Here is a 25,061-nt window from a genome sequence, read left to right as displayed (position 1 = left end):
GAAATCATGACGGAAACCATTGCAAGGCATCCTACCTACCTCCACAATATTTGTTTTAGTGACGAATGTACAGTTTTTCAAAGGGCAATGTTCACAGAAAAAATGCTGTTATTGGAGTGACACCAACCCTCACGTTTTCCGGGAAACACATACTCAATATCGAGAAAAAAATTAACGTTTGGGCAGGAATATTGGGAAACCATATTGTAGGACTTCTATTCATTGATCAAAATTCAACAGGTGAATTGTATTTGAATATGCTGGAAACTACTATTAACCTCTCATCACTGAAATCGTCAAAGCGAATCCTAATGAATTCGATATGGATATTGTATTCCAACAAGATGGAGCACTACTAAATTACTCCAGACAAGTAAGAAACTACTTGGATACTTCTTTTCCCGGTCGTTGGATTGACCGTCGAGGTCCTACAGAATGACCAGCCCGCTCGCCAGATTTGACACCTTCGAACTTTTTTTATGGGGCTATTCGAAGCAAAAGGTGTACGAAACTGAACCTGCTTCAATATTAAATATACGGCAGAGAATAATAAATATTTGTAGAGATATTAACATTACTGTGTTCGAATATGTTCGGCGTGAAATATCGGATAGGTTGTTCATATGTCATGAAGTTCAAGGCAACCATTTCTAGCATCTTCTAAACTAACCCCAAGCTTATTAACTCATATTATGTAGTTAAATGTCAATGTATTCAGGCAATTATTTAAAGTTCCGCCATTTTGTAGTAGTTGAAGATATTGACATTATATTCTAGGGTTGTGAAGTATTCGTCAGGAAGTTCAAAATGATGTACACAAGACCCCCCTTTCGATTTGATTTTTTTTCACAGATAGCGCCCAATCGCCATTTCGAAAGTTTCATCTGTCAATTTTTTTTCGAAATAAAGTATTCCTGCATTAATTTCATTATCCCAATTTTCAATTTTTTGAGTTGTTCCGTTCAAAAAATTCAAGGGGGAGGACATTAAAGAAATGCACTGTACATAAATACCTCCAGACACTGTTTTCAAAATTGTAGGAACTATTACAATATAATAATAATAATAATAATAATAATACCCTCACCCTCAGGCTCATACAAGCTAATAAGCCTGATGTGGTTCTTTTCGACCACCAGATCAAGACGATATTTGTCGTGGAGTTTTCAGCTCCTGGCGAGACGAATATCGTCAGAAAAGAGGAGGAAAAACGGATAAAATATCGAGACTTTCTCTTCGAACTCCGCAGACTCTATCCAGATCACTCTGTCAAGATGGTCGTTCTGATTGTTGGAGTCCTTGGTGGAATGATGTCTTCTCTACTCTCGAATCTCAAAATCATACCGGCTTGCCGCATTAAGGCAGAAATCTTAGCCGCACAGATGCAGAAGGCTGTCATTCTTGACTCACTGCGTTTGCTCAGGGCACATGATTCTCGGACCCAATGATCACTTACCCCACGGTGTGGGGAGTGGTCATTGGTTGATTATGCTGGCGCGCCCTCCCGAATGTATCGGGGCTTCGGGGGATAGGGCCTGACCAGCGCACACTACGGGATAATAATAATAATAATAATGTTTATTCAAGGAAATAGTTCATAAAGAAAAACAGTGTTACATGAATAATGAGTAAACATTACAATCAACATAAACAACGATTAAACAGGGAATAATTTCATATCAAAATTCCATCCATATCTTTATCAAAGTACTCTTGAACACTATAAGACACCTGTAATCAACATACGGTTCTTAAGTATTCTTAGGAGTATTCAAGAAACTGGTCAACTTCGAAACGCTGTAAATCCCAGATTAATTAATGAAATTGAACAAATTCGTAATGGAAATTATTCCTTGAAAATCCCCGTATAAGACTGTAATGACCAGAAAAAAAGTTATGATGCCAAAAAAAAATTGGTTCAAAAATTCTCAGTTGTTTCTATTTATCATTTTTTTATTTTCCATTTTACGATGAAAAGTAAGGGAAATAAAGTTTTAGACAATTTAATTCGCTGCAAATAATGTTTCATAAAATTCACTGTAGGATTGCTAGTTTACGAGATACAGTGCAAAAACCCTTAGCACCCCTGTTTCCAAAATGCCGGCTGTGTGAAAAGGGTAGCTCCGACCCCACAAAATAAAATTACGTCCTCTGAAAAACGCAATGTTATAGAATAGAATACATGGAACATCACTCTTGTTTTACCTGAAAGCGATCTCCACCCAATGTACCTATGCAATTAAAGGCCTTTTTCGGACTTCAGGTAACGAATTACCAGCCTGTCGACGTTGAATAGCGCAATTATAGTATCCTCTATTGAGTCTATTTCGAATTGAAGGATCTTTACGATACAGGCAACATTTTCGAAGCAGAGTAGGTAGGTATGTGCGTTCGAATTCTATAATACAATTTTAGTCCTTATCCTCTCAAGTGCAATCCATCAATTAGTGTTATAATTCATCAGATTAATATTTTATGTGAAATCATTAGATTCTTCTCGCGATTTCTTCTGTCCCACCTAGTACCTTGAACTTTTGAATCTATTTTCGCTTCAGTCTCCGGATTCGAAAGTGAATGTACAAACCGGCTTGTGGTAACATTACTACGATTATGGGACTCACGAAGATAATGGTGATTTCAGATTTCAGCGGAATCTATTTTCCGTCGGTTATATTTCATTTACTATAAAATAAAATATAGAGTGAGCAAACTGAAGTGAGAAAATATTGAAAAAAGTTATGGAAATGAATATATCTCTGTCATTTCTTTTTCCAGTAACTGCTGTAGATACTTACTGCCTCCCCTTTTGACTCTTAACTTAACTTATTTATTTAACTTATTTATAGTATCTTCATTTAGAAATAGATAAAGTATAAGGTGGGCTGATAAGTTCCTAGGCTCACATCCAGATGGCGCTATAACCAACCAAACTCTGATATTGATGATAATCACTTTCTTGATATATCAAGCTTCAGTGAAAACGAAGTATACGAAGCACTACGGTCGCTCAAGCCTTAAAAGACCACTGGTCCAGATGACATTCCAGCTCTCATCCTAAAAGATTGTGCACTTGTGCTTGCTCGTCCTCTATCTAGATATACTAATTAATATCTGCTTAAGATCGGCTACAATACTAAGGATCCGGAAATCATCAAAAGTCTGTCCCATTTTCAAGAAAGGAGGCAGACGAGATATTTCAAATTATCGGCCTATCTCTATTATATGCAACTTTGCAAAGGTTCGGTGTTCCACAAGGATCAAATCTGGGACCGCTGCTCTTCAATATCGTCATTAACGATATTACAGATGTTATAGGTGTATATTTCCTTTTGTATGCTGATGATTTAAAACTATACTGCCTCGTTGAGAACATAGATGATTGTGTGAACCTCTCAGCATACTTAGGACGGGTTGTAGATTGGTGTTATTGAAATAACTTGTCGCTAAATCCGAATAAATGTAAGGTCATGTCCTACAGTTTAAAAACGAACATCTTGATCTTTGATTATTCAATAGAGAAACGTTTTCCTTGTGAGACCAAAAACATTTACTGATCTTGGCGTCACATTTGACACTGCACTATCATTTAATAGGCATATCGATAATGTTGTAAACTCCGTCATTTGTACGGATTAATTGCACGTAACAGTAGTGATTTCAATTAAACTTCGATCTTAAAAACTCTATTCTATGCTTTCATTAGATCAAAGTTGGAATACGTGTCAGTTGTGTGGAGCCCCTTTTATCGATATCATATAGATAGAATAGCAGCAATATAGATAGAAAAGCATAACTTTTTCGAAAAAAGGCGTGAATATTATAGTGTTACTAACCTATAAAATTATGAAAAACATAGTTGACTGCCCTAAATTACTGGAAAAGTTTAATATTTGCATTCCTAGAATCTGAATATTACTGGTGTTTTGTATTTGATAAATGGACTGTAAAAAAATAGGAGTTCGCTATCTCAAAGAGTGTTTGACCAGTTTTATAAAGTTGCCTTTCAATGGCCAGAGAATAATGATGAGAATTTATTACACGAGACTGTGTTTTCCTACCTTGGAATCGTTCTGCATCCAGATCCAACGTTGATTGAATTCCTTTTCTTAGAGAGGAAACTGGGCATAAACACAAGTGTTTATATGAATAACTATTATTATCGAAGTCTTGCACTTGTAGAGCGAAATTATTATTATCGAGGTAGATCACTTATCGAGCCGTTGACAACCGATTCAACAAGGTGTCTGTTCACTTCTCCGAACATGGAACGCACAGTCGTTCTCACGATAATGAGAGAAAAAAAATATGGGAAAAAATAATCAGACAAACACAATATCTCTTAATTATATGAACACAAAAAAAATGGAGGTGAAGACGGAACAACTGGAGTTTTTTCCCAACACCAAATCGTTATTTTTAACACCTCGACACGTGTTTCGATCACCAAGTGATCAATATTGTCGGTGTTAATCTTCCTCTTTGAAGATGATCACTTGGCGATCGAAACACGTGCCGAGGTGTTAAAAATAACGATTTGGTGTTGGGAAAAAACTCCAGTAATATTCATTACTACACCAAAGGTTCAAAACAGTGCATCCTAAGTTCCTAAAATCTGTTACAGACACCCGAGTACTTTCTATATAAAAACATCTTGCACAAATGTTCTGGAGAATTCTCTGATCCATACCATGTGTAAAGTGACAAACTCTGTTAGCGCGATAATTTAGATATATTAAGTTGCAAACTGTCAGATATAAAATCCCACTTCCTAAAATAATTTGTTTTGTCACCTATTAGGTGTCACGTGTTAGGAATCACACGTTAAAAGGTAAGACCTCATTGCAAAAATGAATATACTGGCAAAAGAATTTACCACTTGGTGTGGGAAAAATTCTCTGATGGTAAATTCTGCTTGAACAGTTTGTATGCACTTTTTCACCAGAAATGAAATATTTGAGAATAGTAGAATCTCAGTAAAGGAAGCATTGACTATGCTATTGTCTATTCCTACATTTCTTATAATATTCTTTCTTTTCTTCTTCTTTCAATTCTTATTATGGGGTGGTGCAGTGGGGGTATCCAGGGTCTTCTTCTCTCAAAAGAGGAGTATACGATTAATGTTCGGCCTAGACTATAGAAAAACATGTAATCATTTCAAAGAACATCTACAAATGCGTTCTATATGTAAAAAGTAATTATCATAACTTTTCTCTCAACTCTGATTATCACGAATACCCAACTGGATCTTCGATCTTATTAGGCCTCCTAAACATGGAACTAGTCTGTATGAGAGAAGCCCAATATACAGAGGAATTCAATTTCTGATTCATCTGCCTGCCTGTATGAGATTGGTAGACAACGTCAGAATACAGAATAATATAAAAAACTGAATATATGTGAAAAGTTTTCTTTCCTTATACAAGGAATTGGTCAAATTTCGGATATGCCGTTGGTTTTATCGTTCATAGGCAGATGTGGCGATGACAAACCTGTTGTTTGTTGTCCGCTGCAGCCTAGTTCGAGGAATGATACTCTGGACTTTATGGTAATGATAGATACTACCTTCCACTGACGAGTGGCCAAACAGCCCGAAACCGGTCTGCAAATGTGTTCCAATAATTTTAAATATATTGCGGCAGTTGTATCGCCAACAGCATATGCAGGAATAACTTCAGTGAAGAAAATCCTGCACTGACACCTGTTAGATATAATCCAACGCCCTTCGTGGTATTAGCCGGGGGAGTAGTTGTTTTCTGATAGGTGTTAGTCTATTAACCTACAGTGTAAGTAGTTGAAACTGGCCTGAACGAATTGTTCCTTTAGATGATTTGATTTACAGCCAGTCTTCAAGTATGCCCACTGACTATATATGAACCAAAAATGTAATAATATATAGGGTATTCTATTCAAAGTAACAAATTTGACAGCTACTTCCAGTATAACCGAAAGTGCGCCCATTTAAAAAAAATATTTTAGCTGAGTTGCCCCCACAGACTTCAGATTTTTCCTTATTATAGTTTTCCCACAATCGATCGATGCTGTTCCTGAAGATTAACCCTGTATAATGGTGAATACCTGCTACAATATCTGAAAACCTCACCTCTACAAGACATCTTTATAAACAACAGAATCCACATTTCATTTATAACTGTGTGCATATTACCGTAAAAGGTTTGTGTAGGAGATTTATCCTTGGTTGGGTGTGTTCATCGAGAACTAAAATCATCGGAGAACTCCTTTCTAATTTCATAATATATGTTCGCTGACTACTTCTCGAGACAGGTTCACTTGAGCAGAATGTAGTACAAACAGAATACAATTATTATTGTTTCAATCGAATATTCAACGCCCCTTTTTGTTTCGTTTTGTACGTGGGGGAGAAATACAGTAAAAAACGATGATGTCGCACACTTGCGTGAGCAGAAACCGTTATAAGCTGTGTTCAAATACGAGTAAATTCGTTATGGATGGGAGGGAGTGTACACTGAGAAAGCGGAGTATTAGATTTAAATAAATTATGTGTCAGTGGCTGAAATACATTTTTGATAGCAGAACACACATGTAGTTACTTTTCCTTTGGAAAAGACAATAACCATCGTGAATAAAACACTCTTGATATTATATCCATGCTTTCATCTCGAAATTCATGTAGGAATTTATTCATTTCATATTTTTCACATTTTCACTCGATTGTTCAATTTCATGTTTTACTTAATAATTATTATTAGGTTATAGGAATGTAGGCTTCCATATTCTCTGTTTCACTATCACTAGCGTCATTTAAATCAATTATGAATTTATTTCTACCATTGATATGGAAGTCCAATCCCCATAGAGTCTTTTAAACTAAAATTACTTTTTTAATCCTTTTCTGCCAGTCTTCTTCGGTAATATTAGATACTCCTTCTTTAATTAGCTCTATCACCTTCTTATCAAATTTTGGAAAATTAATTTGACGCCTGATGATTTGTTCCAATTTTCAACAAATCAACTCGATGGGAGTGAAAATACAAAAATAAGGGGAAAGTCTCAGTATGGTATGTCCATACTTTTTAGCAATACTTTCAAGGGCATACACTTTTTCAAATGTTTTTTGTTTGTAAAACTTCAAGTAGTTTATTTTTGGTATAGTAATCTTCAAAATACAAATTGTTATACATTGAAAAACTTTGTATTTCATCTTTTCTCGAATTTTTATTCGGTACTTTGATGAGTTGTAGATAATGATAGGAAGCGTTGTCAAGAACTATTACACTTATCGTATCCAAATTTGGGATCAATGTGTTTTCAAACCGTTCCTCAAAAATATTAGCTTCCATGTTCTTATGATAGTCAACATTGCAGTCCTCAAGTTTTTTTCCACATAATTTCAAAGAATTCGGAACCCATCCTTCCCTTCCTCCGCAATGCACAATGATAAGTCGCGATTCTTTGTTTGCAGGCATGTTAGGCGTACACATTCTAGAACCATCAGTTCACCGTTTCGTAACTGTGTCGTGAGTGTCATACCAAGTTTCGTCCAAATAGAAAATTTGCCGTTGTTCTTGTCTATATTTAGTTATTTGTTTAAAGTATTTATTACGCAATTCCACTATTCTTCTGCTTTCCATAACTGCTTGTTTATTATTTAAAATCTAAATCCTAGTTTCTTCATCCAATTCTGGAAAGTTTTGTCACAGCAGTTCACGTTATGGCCGAAAGTATTCAATTACTTCCTTACGATTTCAGTTGCAGGAATCTCAATGCTTTTGTAACAGTCATATATTGTTTTTATTAGATGCACATCTAAAGATTTTAGTAATGCTGTATCGCATCGCGTCTTGCGTTCATAAGGTTTGTTTTTGACTATTTTACGTACAGTTGAGAAACGAATTTTGGTTGTAATAGTTTGTTTCCTTAGAAACCAAACTTGATATGAATATTCTTATATACATTGAAACATTCAAATGCATTCGAATCTGAGTTTGAGTAAAGCCTAGATGATTATAGCACGACCAGCTGTCGAAAGCGCTCGCATATATTTGCTCTTTCAGATATTTTAAATCATATAAATATCATATTAGACAATGGAAGTGTGAACTAATGAAATTCACCATAAAAAATTGTGTCAAGCTCTCTCCAACATTAAAACATAAACAACAATGAATTCAGTTAATCCAATTGCTAGAGTTTTTTTCAGAATCTCAACAATATTCAACGATTCAGATAATGTTCAGATTCGAAAATGACATTATTTATTAACTATGAAGTACCCACTATAAATTTCATAGAGATTGCCAAAAGCCCGTTAAACCCTCTTGTAATCGAATTTTCATGATATAAAGAGAAGAAACCATTTTCAGATTAAATTTCAACATTATCTTCTCTCTCGACCCCTTAGTATATTCAAATTAAGGTATAATTAGCACGGAGGCTAATCTCGGTATAATAAATATCAATTTGAACAAACGTATCTCTCCGAAAACATACAAATGGATATTAACGCCGTTTCCATATGCAAGGCGCAATTAGGAAACTCTTGAAATGGAAACTTTTTACCTTCATTTTATTGAAATCCCGTACATTTAAAGTCATTAGGCAATGGGCAGTACGTGAAAATTTTTAAAATAATTCGTAAGAGATGACTTAAATTTGATAATTTTTCTCAATGCATGAAAACGATGTAAAAGCTGCCTAGAAGACTAGGCAGCTTTTACAGAGCGATTATTTGCACTAGTCCTGTTTAACCTGTTAAAATGAACACAATTCGGTAAAAAACAAACTATCTGGAATTATAATTATAAATGTAATTAAATTGATAACATTTCATAAATGTATAAAAATAGTCACTACTATATAATATTGAATTAAATAGGAACAATCAGTCACTTATTTGAAATTCAAAATATAACAAACAATAGAAGGTGTATAATGTATAGAAAGTGTATAGTTTTGGTCTACTTATTATTCCATTCTATCCACATAATATTATTCTTGTGTTTTTTTCATGAGACACACTGTTTCAAGTATAAATATAGACACTACCGTAAGTATGTTTTGTTACTTGAAGTGAAATCTACACGAATCGTTAAATTTTAGTTTACAGAGGTATCTCAGGACTCTTTTTTGTAAGACAAAAACACTTTGAGGAACATTACCTCTGCACACTCCCCAGAATGGGATATCGTATCGCAGGAGTAGTATAGTGTCTTTGCAGTTGGGTATCCTAGTTCGTTTGCAGTAATTTTCACAGCATAATAACCAGCGGACACTTTTTTATTCAAGTTTTTGACATGTTTATTGAATTTTAACCGTTGTCTATCTATAGTCCTAGAAATTTTGTAAAAACACTGTTATCAATAATGTGGTGGTTTGAAAAATATTTTTGAATCACACAATTATACAAAAACACTTTTTCCTTCTCAATCTAAGCCATAGAAATATTGTTTAAATTGAAAAGGGGATATTTCAAAAAGAGATTGATTTTTTGGAAAGAAAAATTTTCGCTTTTTCTTCTCCATACTTATATGAACTTCGGAAAACTTATAAATTCCATATGACAACCATCCCACGTCATTTCATAAGAAATATCGCTGGGAAAGTATTCTTAAAATCGATGACAATCGAGATCTCGACAAAACAGTCGAGATAAAATAAAAATGTAGTTTAGCCCTTTTGGGTCTAAACTATCGTAAAACCCTGTCGCTTGAGTTATTTAAATCGTTCAGAAAGGCATTCCAAGAAAACTTTTTTTTGTGTTTATGAGCGGGTTACCAACCCTCTTGGTAATTTACTACCTGAATACATTGACCTCTATTCAAAGTTAAAGCCGTACATATATTATCGGTAAAGGTCAAAGCTTTTGTTTGATTATAAAATTGAATGGATTTACATTGCATTGTTGGTAGTAGTTATTTGAATAACGTCAAATTGCTTAGGGCGACGGTTCTTGGAGAGTCAAAGTGAAGATAGTTGGTATCTCGGTTGGTACTGGTACTAGTTACTTCAGCCCATTTCATCTACTTTCCCGTAATATAATGAAATATGTCTTCAAAGACAATTAAATCCTGGATGAAAAAAAAATAATTTGTTATAAGGACTTCTAAACATGTTCACCTGATGAGTTATTGCGCAAGCACTAATACTTTTTTCAACGAAAAATAACCTACTTAACTAGTCTAAGAAATCTGTATCTCGATTTAAGGCTCCGGGAAGAGAGAGAGAAAACATGTTGAATGTATTACTGAAAATTTTTCAGAAGTAAAAAATCTATGAAATTAATGAAATCAATGGCTTTATGATTGAGCAGCGATGAGATATTTTTTGTAACAGCACTTAAATGAAGAAACTTTACTAAATTTATATTTTTGTGGAATATTATTGTACAAACTATATATATTATAACTGAGGGATCGTCGATATAGAGTGGTTCGATGGGGCGGCGGAGAAAGTAACCCTTTAAACCTCAAATTTAGAGTGTGTACATCGCTACGAAATCTTATTTTGTTATACAAATATGATGGACATTTGTTAATCAATATTTTATGAAAGAGGGTAGCCGAGTGTAAAACACGGTATTTTCCATAGTCAACCAATTGGTTTCCTTAAGTCTATATGAAATTCTGTCATATTTTCTAATACCATATATATACCTAAGACATGATTTTTGAACTCTCTCAATTCTTAAAATATCTTTTTTATTCAGTCATGAACCATACACAACATCACAATATGCAAAATGACTCAACACAAGAGCTTTTGTTAATTTTATTTTAAAACTTATTGATAATAAATGACGATGAGGATAAAGCATTTTCAAACTCATGTAACTTCTTTGAACACATTTTGTGACATGTTTTGTAAACCTTAAATTCACATCCATTCCGATACCTAAATTTTTTGCCACGTTCGTGGGGCATATTACTGTATCACCAATAACAATATTAATATGTCTCTCCACCAAGCTACGATTAGTACCAAAAACAAGCAGATTACTTTTGTTTGAATTAATTTTGAGGTTATGAGCCTCAGATGCTGAAATAAGACGAGCTAAATCTTCATTCAATTTTTGATTAGCAGTAGCAACGTCATTAGGGTTGAATGATAGATATAGTTGAGTGTCATCCGCATACGTATGTGAATTACAATGTCTTAAAACAGAAACTAGATCACAAGTGTATATGCAAAATAATAAGGATCCAAGTATAAATCCCTGAGGTACTCCAAATTTAATAAATTCACTGCTTGATTTTCCCTTCGAAGTTTCTACAAACTGTGAACGATCTTTAACATAGCTTTTAATTAAATTTATAGCAGGTTCAGAAAACCCGATGAAGTTCAAAATTGCAAATAAAATTGGATAACTAATAGTATCAAAAGCTTTGGAGAAGTCTATAAGTATCAAAGCAGTTGTGTTACCTTTGTCCGCAGCTTCGAAAATATCATCAGTTATTTTCAAGAGAGCAGTTGTACAGCTGTGTTCTTTACGAAATTCCGACTGGTTGACTGGTAAAATATTAAAGGAATTTAAAAAGAATTTGATTTGGAAACTCATTATTTTTTCCAATACTTGTGAACAAGTAGGTAGCAGACTAATGGGGCGCAGATCGTTAAGAGTATTTGGATTAGATATTTTAGGAAGAGTCAGTATTTTAGAAATCTTCCACATTTCAGCTTTTCTATTGCCAAAATTCAGCATTCGGAAAATGGAATGACAAATATTCGAAAATTTCCCTCACATACATCTCTGGATGTCTACTGATGATATGCGATAGAGAAATGATTTATCGACACCTGAAAGAGTTTAGTCCACGAAAATTGCATAAACTGAAAAAAGCTGATACAACTAGCAGTAGTACATCAAGTTCGATGTGAACTGTAAAATCATTGCAGGAAACATCTAGTTCGTTGCCCAAATTCAACGTTACCGAAAATATAGATATAGATTTTGATATAGGTATACTATAGAGAAAGAATAGGAGCGCTACAAAGTTTATCTAGAAAATGTTAATCAATGTGTCATGAAAAATGAAAAAAAATCTGTTCCACTGTTACAGTTCGAATACTGATTCAAAAATCAAAGTATTTTATTTATCCTTGTGTTCAAAGTGATACTCAATGTACACGCATGAAGTGTACTCTTTGGAGTCCATGAAAACTTACTTTCTATAGCAAAAAATCTATCTATCAATACTGAATGAATATTACTGGAGTTTTTTCCTAACACCAAATCGTTATTTCAACATCTCGATAGGTATTTCGATCAACAAGTAATCATCTTCAAGAGATTAATCTTCCTCAAAGTCAAAGTCAAAATATGCTTTATTGTCTGAAGATCTTATTAACAAAGCTTTGTTAAAATAATTGGAGAAACAAATTCAGACATGGAAGCTATCGCTACTTGTCAAGTTATAATTATTCGAGTAATGTTCTCGAAAACTATACACTATAAAATAATATACATTGGAAGGTAGTTGTTGAATAAAATTTCAGGTAGTTATTGAACATATGTACAAAGCACACAAAAATAACAAAAACAGAAACAATTAGTATTTACATAGCACAATATATCACTTGCACGAATTTAGTCAATAAGAGTTTATTTGGGAAGTTTTCAATATTAATTACATAAAACGAATCGGCCACAAGTCGAATCAAAAAGTATCTTGATAGTACACTGATAAATTATAATAGGCTCTCTCACAAAAAAATCCTTCAAAACTTCCGTAAAGTGTACATTATTGCATGCAAATTTCAGATTTGATGATAGGTGATTGAACATTTTTAACCCATTATAAATGAAAGAGTCTTTAATGAGGGAATATTGTGGAATGGGCAAATTAAAGTCGTTTCTTTGTCGAGTGGCGTTTGTGTTGATTGAAAATCGATTTTGATGTTTTGCTATGAGAAATATATTTTCAATAATAAAAATAAATATTGTGTTAAAATCTGGAGGAAATTTACTGGCGATACGACTGTTCAAGGGAACAAAGGCAACTGCAATGACTCGCTATATGATTCACCAGCATCGTCGATATCGAGTTGTATAACTAATAAGTGAATAATAGACAGTCTTGAAATAAACCGGGAACAGTGAGGATCGTGTATCATTTTTGAAAAGTTTATAAGTTTGAATTTATAAGTTTATAGAGCAGCGGTGAGATAGAACTCTTTTCTACCGAGTGCATAGTGTTCGTGGTTCATCAGTGATTTTGTGCTACTAATTAACGTATAAATTAGTCATACGGTTGTGTTCTTTTGTTCACCAGAGTGTGTGGAACTGTAAGTACACTACTTGAACTAATTTAGGCTCGTCTACGATGATTGTTGCCAAACTCTAAAGGTCTAATTAACGTATAAATTAGTCACCTGAGTGTGTGGAACTGTGAGTACAAAACTAAACTAACTAAGGCTCGTCTACGATGATTGTTGCCAAAATCTTAAGGTCTAATTAACGTAACAATTAGCCGAACGTGTATATATTTGCAGTTCTTCGTGGTAGCGATAATCATAGCGTTAGGTATCGTTATTATTAACTATATTATTTACTCGTTATTGGTGGGAAAGTTTTCAGTCAATGTATAGACTGAGTGTTATTTTTCCGAGTTTAATCATTAGTTCACATATTAGATTTACAATATATTGATTAGTGTTTAGTGGTTCTACGAAGGGTTTTCAGTCAACGTATAGACTGAGTGTTGATTTTTTGGATTAAATTAATTGCTCACATATCAGGTATATTAATCATTGCAGACTAATTAAGGTATAAATTAGTCATAGTCTTTTTCTGCGTTGATATCTAGTATTGACGTTACTGGGTTTGAAGAAATGGGTCGATCAAGATCTGGTTCTCGGACTTCAAGCGAAAGTTCTAGCGATGACGATGGCCGCAAACATAATGGAAACCGTCGTCTACAACGCAGTGACTCGCGTGTACGATCTGCAGTACACGTTGTAGATTCGACTGTTCGCTCCACTATTAGAAGCTCTACGCCACCACTCCCTCGCGATAATGTGCAACGGTTAGAATCACTGGTAGAAAGGCTCATCGAATATGAAGTTTCGTCACCAGTAAGGTTTTTGTCAAACCAGAGTGTATCCCAGAATTCAAACCAGGAAATCCTAACCTTAGTTGTACCAAGTGGATCGAGAAGATAGAACAATTGGGAAGAGTGAATTGTTGGAACGAGCACACGAAAATATTCCACATGCAGAGCCGCCTAAGTGGGTTAGCTCGAAAATGGTACGACAACTTGAGCTCGTACGAGTTGAGCTGGAATGAATGGAAAACTCTACTTCTGAAATCGTTTCCAGAGCACCAAGATTACGCGACGTCTCTTAGGAAACTCCTCAACCGACGGAAGTTGCCTTCGGAAGGATGGGAAGAGTACTATTTCGATAAGATGGATATGATTAACGCTTGCGAAATCAAACCAAAACATGCAGTTTCGTGTCTTATTGATGGAATTGACAATCCAACAATGCTGATTAGAGAGGAACAAGCGCGCGAACTAAAACTAAAGATTAATGCCAGCTCTGTAACGATAACAGGGTACGGTGCATCAAAAGTTTCTGTTTTAGGGGAGACAGAGTTCACCATAGAATTAGACAATGCAGAGGCTAACGTAAAAGCTTTTGTAGTACCAAATGCAGCTCAAGAGGTGTCTGTTATGGTGGGTCAACCTTTCCTAAGCTTGCCACATGTTGTAATGATAGTGGCAGAGGGAAAAGTGCGAATACTCTCTTCGAGCGACGACATAAACGAGGTGCTTCAGTCAGCCCCGAGGAAAATACCATTATGGGCCAAGGAGACCGTCGTTGTCCCACCTAAGACTACTGCAATGATCGCTGTTACGTCACGAAATGCCGTAAATGGAGAAGTCTACGTTCCGGGTGGCCTACGATCAGTGCCAAATCGAGAGCATTATATAGGAGAATGCATCACACAAGGCGAAGATGGCTTTGTGTCCCTCACGAACATCTCTCAACGAGAAATTGAGGTGAGTACGAAACATATTTTAGTACGAAGTGCACAGTGTTTCGAAGATAAATCCTGTTTTGCAATTAATAATAATTCAGTGGTGATAAATGACCAAAAACTATTTAGACAAACCGATTTGATTTATAATGAAAATCTCACGTCAGAGCAGGCAAAACGTTTGCTTGATTTAATAAATAGGTTCAGATGTTGCTTTGCCCAACATACCGGGGAATTAGGAAAAACGGATCTACTCAAAATGTCCATACACCTCACCGACAACAAGCCAGTGGTCTATCGTCCATACCGGCTTTCGCATTCGGAGCGTGAACAGGTAAAGAAGATAGTGGACGATTTGTTGGAAAACGAAATAATTCGCGAATCGCAGTCACCATATTCTAGCCCTATATTGCTTGTTAAAAAGAAAAATGGTGAACATCGAATGTGTGTGGATTACAGAGCACTTAATTCGAAAACCGTCAAAGATAGGTTCCCTCTCCCACACACAGATGATTTCCTAGAAAAACTCAAGGGGTGTAAGTTCTTCACTAGCTTGGATTTAGCATCCGGCTATCATCAGATAGCTATAGAAGAGTCATCAGTGGAAAAAACTGCTTTCGTAACACCTGATGGCCATTATGAGTACCTCAGGGTCCCCTTCGGCTTGTGCAATGCTCCAGCAGTATTTCAACGTACCGTCAATAAGGTTTTAGGAAATCTACGCTACGGCAATCTTATCGTTTACATGGACGATATACTGATTCCTTCCAACGATTTTGAATCGGGCCTCCTCAGTCTGGAGAAGATATTCGATGCCCTGAAATCCGCAAGATTAACATTGAGACTCGCTAAGTGCCAATTTTTCCTAGAAAAAGTTGAATACCTTGGACACGAAATTTGTCAAATGGGCGTTCAACCTGGAAGAAGAAAAATCGAAGCTGTGGAGAAGTATCCATGTCCCACGGACATCAAAACGGTAAGACAATTTTTAGGTTTGGCAGGATACTTCAGAAAATATATCCAAAACTTCGCAAGTATAGCCAGACCGTTAACCATGTTAACAAAAAAGCACGTAGTATTCTCTTGGGGATCAGATCAAATTAGAGCGTTCGAGACCCTTAAGGAAAAACTCATCACCAGACCATTACTGGCTATTTACGACCCAAAGCTAAGGACGGAAGTCCATACGGACGCATCGAAATGGGGGCTCGGAGGGATCCTTCTACAAGAACACGATGGGAAACTGCGACCAGTCATGTACTATTCCAGGCAGACAAGCAAGGAGGAACAACGGTATCACTCATATGAACTGGAAACCATTGCCGTTGTTAGCGCTCTGAAAAATTTCCGCATCTATTTGATAGGGATTACGTTCAAAATAGTTACAGATTGCAACGCCGTAAGAACGACATTCTGTAAAAGAGATCTTGTACCTAGAATTGGAAGATGGTGGCTGGCGATACAAGAGTACACATTTGAGATAGAATATCGTCCCGGATCAAGAATGTCACATGCCGATGCACTGAGTAGGAATCCAATAGGTCAAATTCATTATCAAAATTTCGGTGTTATCGTGAATGAAGTAAATATTACCAACGAAGACTGGGTATTACATGCACAGATGATGGACGACAGATGCAAATATTTAATTGAAGTGTTGAACAGGCTGCCCGCAGACTACGAGGAACAACAAATTCACAAAGACTATTGTATCGAAAAAAGTCGGTTGTATAGAAAGTTACCCGATGGCAAGAAGTGGGTTGTACCAAGAGCTGCGAGACGGCAAGTTGTATTGCATTTCCATGACGGAGTGGGACACTTATCGTTCGAAAAGACCCTATCAGCGATATCCCAGTTATATTGGTTTCCTGGAATGAGAAGGTATGTCAAGAAATTCACAGACGCCTGTTTGCCATGCATATACAACAAGGAACCTGGGGGAAGACAGCCCGGATACCTGCATCCTATTGAAAAAGTGGCAGTACCATTCGATACGTTACACGTCGACCACTTAGGCCCTTTTGTAAAGTCGAAGAGAGGGAATCAATATCTCGTTGTGATAGTGGACTCCTTTACAAAATTCGTGTTCATGAAGGCTGTGCCATCCACCAAGACTCAACCACTCATATCGTTTTTGAAAAGTATAGTAGAGAACTTTGGAGTACCAAGAAGGATAATAAGCGACAGAGGAAGCTGTTTCACAAGCAAGGCATTTGAAAAGTACTGCCGAGAACTCAATATCAAACACGTCCTGAATGCTACCGCAACTCCCAGAGCAAATGGTCAGGTGGAACGATATAATAGAACGATTCTATCTTCACTTTCCACATCAACGGAAGATGAGGAAAGATGGGATATGAACGTCTCAAAAATAAAATGGGGACTGAATTCAACGAAGAATTCAGCGACGGGCAAGACGCCATATGAATTATTCTTCGGTTATAATCCGCGAGGAATAAAAAACGCGGTTCTAGACAACGAAATAGCTCTAGAACCCCAAGGAGATTGTAACTTAGACGAAACCAGAGCAAACGCAAAAGCTCGAATTGATAAGGGGCAACAATGCCAAAAGACAAAATTCGACGCGCGTCGTTCAGCTGGTAGGAACTTTAAAATTGGAGATCGAGTGCTGATCCAAACGATACGAACAAATAATAGTGGAAGAAGTAAGAAATTACTTCCCAAATATAGTGGGCCCTACGTTGTTGTTGAAGCATTGGACCACGATCGATACGTAGTGAAAGACCCTGACGGATCTTCTCGATCGCAGAGAAAATATCACGGGGTTGTTTCACTTGATAAGATGAAGGCCTTCAATGTACAAGTCAGTTCAGATTCTGACGAGGAGAATCTGACAACGAATAAGCGCTTATTTACGGAGAGTGAGGGGACCTAGTTAACAACGTATGCTAACTGGGACTCCTCCTGGGTGAGCATGTCTGACGGATATGTTACATGCTGTTGTTGTTGTTATTATTTGTTTCCTTCACTTGTGTTGATGCATCAACCCCTTGTGTTTTACTAGTCATGTGGGGTTTACTTTCAGCTAAGCGAGTATCCAGAGCAGACCACCTATGTTGATTTAAATGTGCATTCGTGCCACCACTTATTACTAAATTGTTGTTATTTCTCAGGTGATTGGATCGCGAGGACGCGGACAAGTGTAGCGTGGCCGACTGTTAAAATCTGGAGGAAATTTACTGGCGATACGACTGTTCAAGGGAACAAAGGCAACTGCAATGACTCGCTATATGATTCACCAGCATCGTCGATATCGAGTTGTATAACTAATAAGTGAATAATAGACAGTCTTGAAATAAACCGGGAACAGTGAGGATCGTGTATCATTTTTGAAAAGTTTATAAGTTTGAATTTATAAGTTTATAATTGCAGTGAGGATTTTCTTTTCCTTAAACAGTGGTCTGCAAGAATCTCGTGGTTTTGCTTTACATAGAAAACGTACAGCTCTTTTCTGTATAACTAAAATTGATTGCAGTTCTGTCAGAGTACAAGCACCCCAGAAAGGAATTCCATATCGTAGATGAGTTTCTATGAGAGAGTGGTATGTTACTTTGGCAGCAGAAAATCCCAACTCATAAGATGTCAGCCTTACAGCATAAGACCCTGAGGATAACTTTGACTTGAGACTCTTGATACGGTCTTTAAATTTCAAATCAGTGTCAATGGATAGTCCCAGAAATTTGGTTGATGGTTTATACTCAACAAAGATGTTGTCAATTTGTAAATTGCTGATGGAACATTTGAAGCAAAGTACGTTCGTTTTAGAGATATTAAAACCGAGAAGATTTGCGTCACACCATCTTTTTATATTGCTAATAGCATGATTTATTACTGTTTGAAGTTTAGAGGGATTTTGATCATGCCATAAAATTGTAGTGTCGTCAGCGAATAGTGTGAACTCTCCTTTAATATCAATAGATGTCAGATCATTTATTTACAAAAGAAATAATAGTGGACCTATGACTGAGCCTTGTGGAACTCCACAGTTTATTTTTATTTCCCCAGAATAATTAGTCGTTTTAACAATTTGACTACGCTCAGATAAATAAGATTAAAACCAATTGAGACTTACACCTCTTATACACCATACTGTTGTAATTTCCGAAGTAGTGTAACATGACTAATACAGTCAAATGCTTTCGATATGTCATTGAACACAGCAGCTACAATCTCTCCATCATTTAATTTGTTATATAGACTGTACAATAATGAAAAAATGACATTATTGATGCTTTTTCTACTCTGGTATCCAAACTGACATTTGTTTAATATCTGGTTTCTCTCTAGTCTTCTCTTGACTAGTTTTTCTATAATCTTTGCAAGTGTTGTTATTAAAGAGATAGGTCGGAAGTTAGAAGAGATGCCAGTATCTCCACTTTTATGGAGAGGAATAACAATAGACGTTTTGAGAAAATTTGGAAAAACTCCTTCTTTATATGAGATATTCATTATGTCAACTAGTACTGATAAAGCATTGTCTGGTAGATTTTCGAAAATATTCAAGGAGATGTAATCAATTCCTGAAGTGTGTATTTTTTATCTCCCTAAAGTCTCCTTTCAATTCTGAGAGGTTTGTGTCATATAGAATAAAATTAACTGCTATATCAATATTAATTAAATTATCAAGGGGATCATACGGAATGTGAATATTTTCAGTTAATTTTTCTCCTATAATGCAGAGATAGTTATTGAAATCGGTGGATGATAATGGAGTGTCCAATTTTTGCTTTCTACCCTTTCCCCTGAGATCATTAATTATCTTCCATGCTTCTCTTGACTTGCTTGCTTTGTTTATTCTGTTAGTATAATAAAGAGTTTTAGCTAGTTTTATGGTGTTTTTATACATTATGCGGTAGCAGGTGAAATAATTTAAAAAATATGCGGATGATGTGAACTTTCTAATATATTGTAAGCAACGAAAATTTCTTGCAGACACCCTTATTCCCTTTGTTATCCATTCTTTTTTATTGTAATTTGTAACACAGTACAGTCTTCCATATTTGAATTTCGAACAATTTTCATTGTTGTAGTTCAAGTCAACATTAAAGTGGATGACTTCGTGGTCTGACAAACCTGAGGGTAATACCTCGCAAAACACAGATTCAGTATTCAGTACAGATTAGTACATACATAATCAATAGTTGATTTTGAATATTGCGTAATGCGAGTGGATGAGTTAACATGCATCTTCAAACTGTAACTTTCTAAAAGACCTCTTGAAGATGATCACTTGATAATCGAAACACGTGTCGAGGTATTAAAATAACGGTTTGGTGTTAGGTAAAAACTCCAGTAGTATTCGTTACTACACCAAAGGTTCCAAACAGTGATCTGTATTAGTATAAATGTGAAAGTTTATGAGTATGGATGTATATGTATATCTACATGTTTGTGGCTCTTTCACGCCTAAACGATTGAACGGATTCAGATAAAACTTTACATAAATACAGCTCATACATCAAAATAACATATAAGCTACAATTTTCAAAGGTTTTGTGTAATTTTGTTCGTAATATGAAACGATAACTATTAAATAAGTCGAAAAAATTATTGCTCCCTGAGAACTATCTTGGCGTGCACTGCCTATATCGTTGGAGTTACTGAGCCATAAATGCAATTGAATTTGATACTTTTTTTACAATTCTTATAAACATGAATACAATTGTCGTTTTAAGAAATTGATATAGATGAACTTCCTCTTTTACAATAAATAATTTGGACGAATAAGAATATCTTGACACACGCAGTAAGCCATTACGCGTCACGTCTATTGAAAGACGACGATGGTAGAGGGGCGATCTAAGCAATGAAGCGCTATCGCCAAGAACGCGAGCCGAACGTGGACAGACGCGTGAGGGCATAACCGTCGTTGACGGTTGTGTTAGTTTTGCGAAATTTCTTTATAGGTAACATATTTCGATTCTCGAAGCTTTTCATTTCTCAGTGCAGTTGGTATATTTTCTCAGTGACTGTATTTTTAAAGTAAAAATATAAATAACTAGCTATTTCCCGCTCTTATATCAACGTACAGTCGAAGCTACTGAACCTAGAATCTTGAAATATGCAGGAAGGTTCTTTGTATAGCGTAAATAAGCATCAAGAAAGAGAAAAATAGGGGTTCAAAGATTGTATTGAATTCCGTCAGTTTTGAAGTTGGAAACCTGAAGTTTCGGGTTGATAAAAAAATATTGTCACTACTTGTTTAAAATGGTCTGTTACGAAACTTGATGTGACAAACTAAATTCTACGCGGGCGAAGCCACGGGCAACAACTAGTCTAATATATATAAATGGATGTTTGTTGGTTGGTTGGTTGGTTGGTTGGTTGGTTGGTTGGTTGGTTAGTTGGTTGGTTGGTAAGTGATAAACTTTTACATCGCTCAACCGATCGTGATGAAACTTGACATGTATAAGTAATTTTTCATAGAGAAGGTTTTTAGGCTATCAATTCTTCTGTAACTCGCCACCAGATGACGCTGTAGTTGAAAGCACTGTTCTATAACGCTACGCACGCCTAAGTTCGTTGATTCTGATTCTGTCAAAACATTGGAACAGCAGCGATACAGCAACATAGTACTAGTCTAATATATAAAAATGAATGTTTGTTGGTTGGTTGATTGGTTGGTTAGTTGGAAAGTGATAAACTCCTACATCGCTCAACCGATCGTGATGAAACTTGACATGTATGAGTAATTTTTCATAGAGAAGGTTTTTAGGCTATCAATTCTTCTGTAACTCGCCACCAGATGACGCTGTAGTTGAAAGCACTGTTCTATAACGCTACGCACGCCTAAGTTCGTTGATTCTGATTCTGTCAAAACATTGGACCAGCAGCGATACAGCAACATAGTACTGGTATCATATGTATCTGGCAGTAAAGAAGCGACTACTTGAATTATATATTTGTGCTTTGAATATTTGTGAATTGAAATGACTTCAGAGATCTATCTTTCCCAATAACAGTAAGTAAATGACAATATTTTTTTTTCTTTCAGGTAAGCCACTTGTTATGCCTACTTTGGAATCAGGATATAGAAACTATTCTTGAAAAAGACGACTGTCGCTCTCATAAGTGGTAAGATAAAGCAAAAAATCATTGAAAAGTACTTTGAATACGCAAAGCTAGTTGTCATTGAAATAGTTCATGAAAAACTATGAAAAAAGCGTTCTTTGTTCATTTTCATAGTTAACAATGAATGTAACCTAATAACTCATTTTACCGTACTCTAGTTATATAGGTCGTTTTTTAGCTGATACCACTATTGCTATTTCGGAAACAGTAAGATATACAAGATCGGTTGAATTAGACAAACGTTTTCTGTTTTGGGCAACTAGAACAATTCCTTCTCAAATCGAGAATGATGAAAAAGTGACAAAAAAAACCTTCAGTACTGTTTCATATTTGTTATAATCTGATATAAACCAATTTGAAACGCGACGTTTCGTACATTAGATTTCATCATCAACTATTTTTTTTTGTTAATCTGGACTTCTACTTTTTTTCATCGATTTTTGTAGCCACTCTAATAACGAATTCAGCTATGTAATACAATACATGTGTTTCCCGATACATGATCGCGGTCAGAGCTGCCTCAAAAAAGTGGGGACCAATATATTTTGTCTAGAACTGGTAGCTGTACATCAACACCATATATCGGAAGAACATGTGATATACCTAGTAACAAACAGAAAAAAATGAATGTCAAAATGCCGTCCAGTTTTATAGAATTTGTGATATATTCGTATATTGCTAAAGGTTGAGCCGAATATTTTGTCTTTAATGAAGCCCCACAATGAAAAGTAGGGTCAAGTCAGGTGAACGTGGTGGCCATTCAATAGGACCATTGTTTCTTATCCATCGTATCGAGAGAATCTCTGCAAATAGTTATTCCATGTTGCGGAGCTTCATTATGTTGGGAATACTGATGTTTCGCAGAATACTCAAAAGCAAATATTCCAACAATTTAACCAGAGTCTCCGACAAGAATTTCAAATATAATTCCCCCTTCAAAAATGTGTCAAAAGGGTAGAGACCGATAATATTGGTGTCTAGCACACCAAGCCAAATGTCAATTCTAAATCTCTTTTGAAAATTTGTTGCTCTAAAGGCAAGTTCTAAAGGCAAATTTTCAAGAAAATCGGTTAAAGTCGTCCTTAATATTTGGAGATATCTCTCTGCATTCAGTGTGTCTTCATAAATAAAAAAACTAATTTTATTGTTCTTCAGAATACAGAAAACATTCAGGTCAATTTTTTCTTGAAAACCCATTTCTTTTGTAACATGAGGATTATGATCAGCCCAAAATTGTTTATTCCTTCTATTGAAAATACCATCCCTTGTAAATTTTGATTCGTCGCTCCAAATTATTTTTGACAAAACATCCCGATCTTCCTGTGTATGAATCAAAAAGGATTCACAAAAATGCATTCTACGTTCGCAGTCTTCTGCTTTTAGAGCTTGAACTTTGGTAAATTTATACGGATGCATTCCGTGATTTTTCAAAATTCGTTGTACTGAAGCATGTGATACACCTAAATCTCTTTTTGCACTGCGAATGGAAGCTTCTGGATATGCATAAAAATATGCCAAAACGTTAACAGTATTGTCCTCATTTGAAGTAACAGGTTTTGGTAATGTTGAAGGCGCTTTTAACATGGAGCCATAGTTAAGGAAATTATTTTGTAATGTTACAAACTTCTTCTCGTTCATTGGTGTTAATTCAGGATACATTTGGTTGAATTTTCTACAAGATCTGGCAATGATTTGATCACACTGTCCGTGTATAATAAATAATTTCATAAGAACTTCGTTTGAATAATCAATATTTGCATTCATTTTTGGCGATTTTTTGAAACACCATCAATAACCATTTATCAATTACTTTTAAAAGTCACCAAATTGTCATAAGCTTGATATTTCCACGGCTACCTAAAAATCAAATTCTTTAAAAAAAATTTTTGTACAACTGTTATTGAAAATCTCTTTGATAGAAACACTTCAATCAGAACACCTACCAAAAAATCATTTAGAAAAGTTCACACATGCAGTTCGTGCTATTGGTAATATTAAATCCCTGTGAAGTTACTGACCATGACGAAGTAGTATTCAGTCCAACTGTGGAAAGTCCTTCATGACTAACCAATAATCCTCCTTGAAATAACTTGAGTTGACGTATGTAGTTGTAGCATATGCCTTGTAATCCAAAGATCGTGTGTTCAAATCCCATGAACCCTATAATTTTTTTCATTATCAGCAGTAACGTTATACAAAAAAATTTGTATGATACATTTCTTAAAAGTGATATTATTTTGCTCATGAGTTTGCTCCACTTGCTGACGCTCGTTTTGCAATAATCCGCACTTTCAAAATAAAATGCCACTTTCAACACATGTAGGTAAAACGTGAATAACTATTTTTCCACAAAAACGGCTTTATTAAGAAAACTTGACGATTAAGGTATAGGGACATGTATATCATCTTGAAGCATTTTTCATCATCTTTCAATTTATTGAGTGATATACAGGAGGTTTCATTTGAAAAAATGAATTTTCGACTACTTTTATGCACAATGGAAATAATAGTAATTTTAGCACGCGCTGTATGATATGAAGTCGATTTCTTGGTGTTATTTGAATATTTCGAGTTTGTCCAATCTATCATCAAAATATCAACTTTTCATGATGTACTGATGTACTTAATTTCAATTAAGGCCATGTTTTGAACCATATTTAGCACAATTTATTTTTTATCTCGAAAACTGATAGAGATAGGTATAGGACATTATCAACAAAAAAGAATTAAAATACTAGAGTGATTCCAAAAATGTATTAATATATGGGGTGTTCCATTTAAAAAAATATAATTGCTAGGACTTTTTGATAGAAGTGGCAACGCCGAAATGCTGAAAATATTTTAGATCGACTTCAGAAAAATCATGCTTTGCGTTTTCCTGAAACGTCTAACCTACCATCGATCGTGAGTCACGCTGTATTGTTTGACTCAACCGAATTATTTTATGAACTCAATAAATGTTATTCTTGAAATTATCCACAATTCATTTGACTAAGTAAAATACCTCTTGAAT

At 35.4% G+C, this 25,061-nt stretch overlaps 2 protein-coding genes across 3 annotated transcripts in view; both read left to right on the top strand.

Moving 5' to 3' along the window:
- LOC111516143 (uncharacterized) overlaps window positions 1–25,061 on the top strand; it is a 752,250-nt gene that overhangs the window by 543,852 nt on the left and 183,337 nt on the right. The window lies entirely within an intron of this gene.
- LOC141486550 (uncharacterized) lies at window positions 12,916–18,291 on the top strand. The gene is made up of 2 exons (XM_074184691.1): window positions 12,916–14,978; window positions 18,091–18,291. The coding sequence occupies exons 1-2, from the start codon at window positions 14,187–14,189 to the stop codon at window positions 18,121–18,123; spliced, it is 825 nt and encodes a 274-aa protein (XP_074040792.1). The 5' UTR covers window positions 12,916–14,186; the 3' UTR covers window positions 18,124–18,291.

The sequence above is a fragment of the Leptinotarsa decemlineata genome, unplaced genomic scaffold (genome assembly GCF_025532065.1).
Source record: "Leptinotarsa decemlineata unplaced genomic scaffold, Ldec_3_MD MMD2_tig00026358_RagTag_RagTag, whole genome shotgun sequence".
Classification (NCBI taxonomy): Eukaryota; Metazoa; Arthropoda; class Insecta; order Coleoptera; family Chrysomelidae; genus Leptinotarsa; species Leptinotarsa decemlineata.
The sequence above is the reverse complement of the archived record's forward strand: the minus strand, read 5'-3'. Positions and strand labels throughout refer to the sequence as shown.

Excerpts from the sequence above, each read along its gene's own strand:
- LOC141486550 (XM_074184691.1), top strand. The coding sequence starts at position 14,187 with ATGCAGAGCCGCCTAAGTGGGTTAGCTCGAAAATGGTACGACAACTTG. Across the intron at positions 14,979-18,090 it reads TCTCTCAACGAGAAATTGAG|GTGATTGGATCGCGAGGACG; the intron begins GTGAGTACGAAA and ends GTTATTTCTCAG.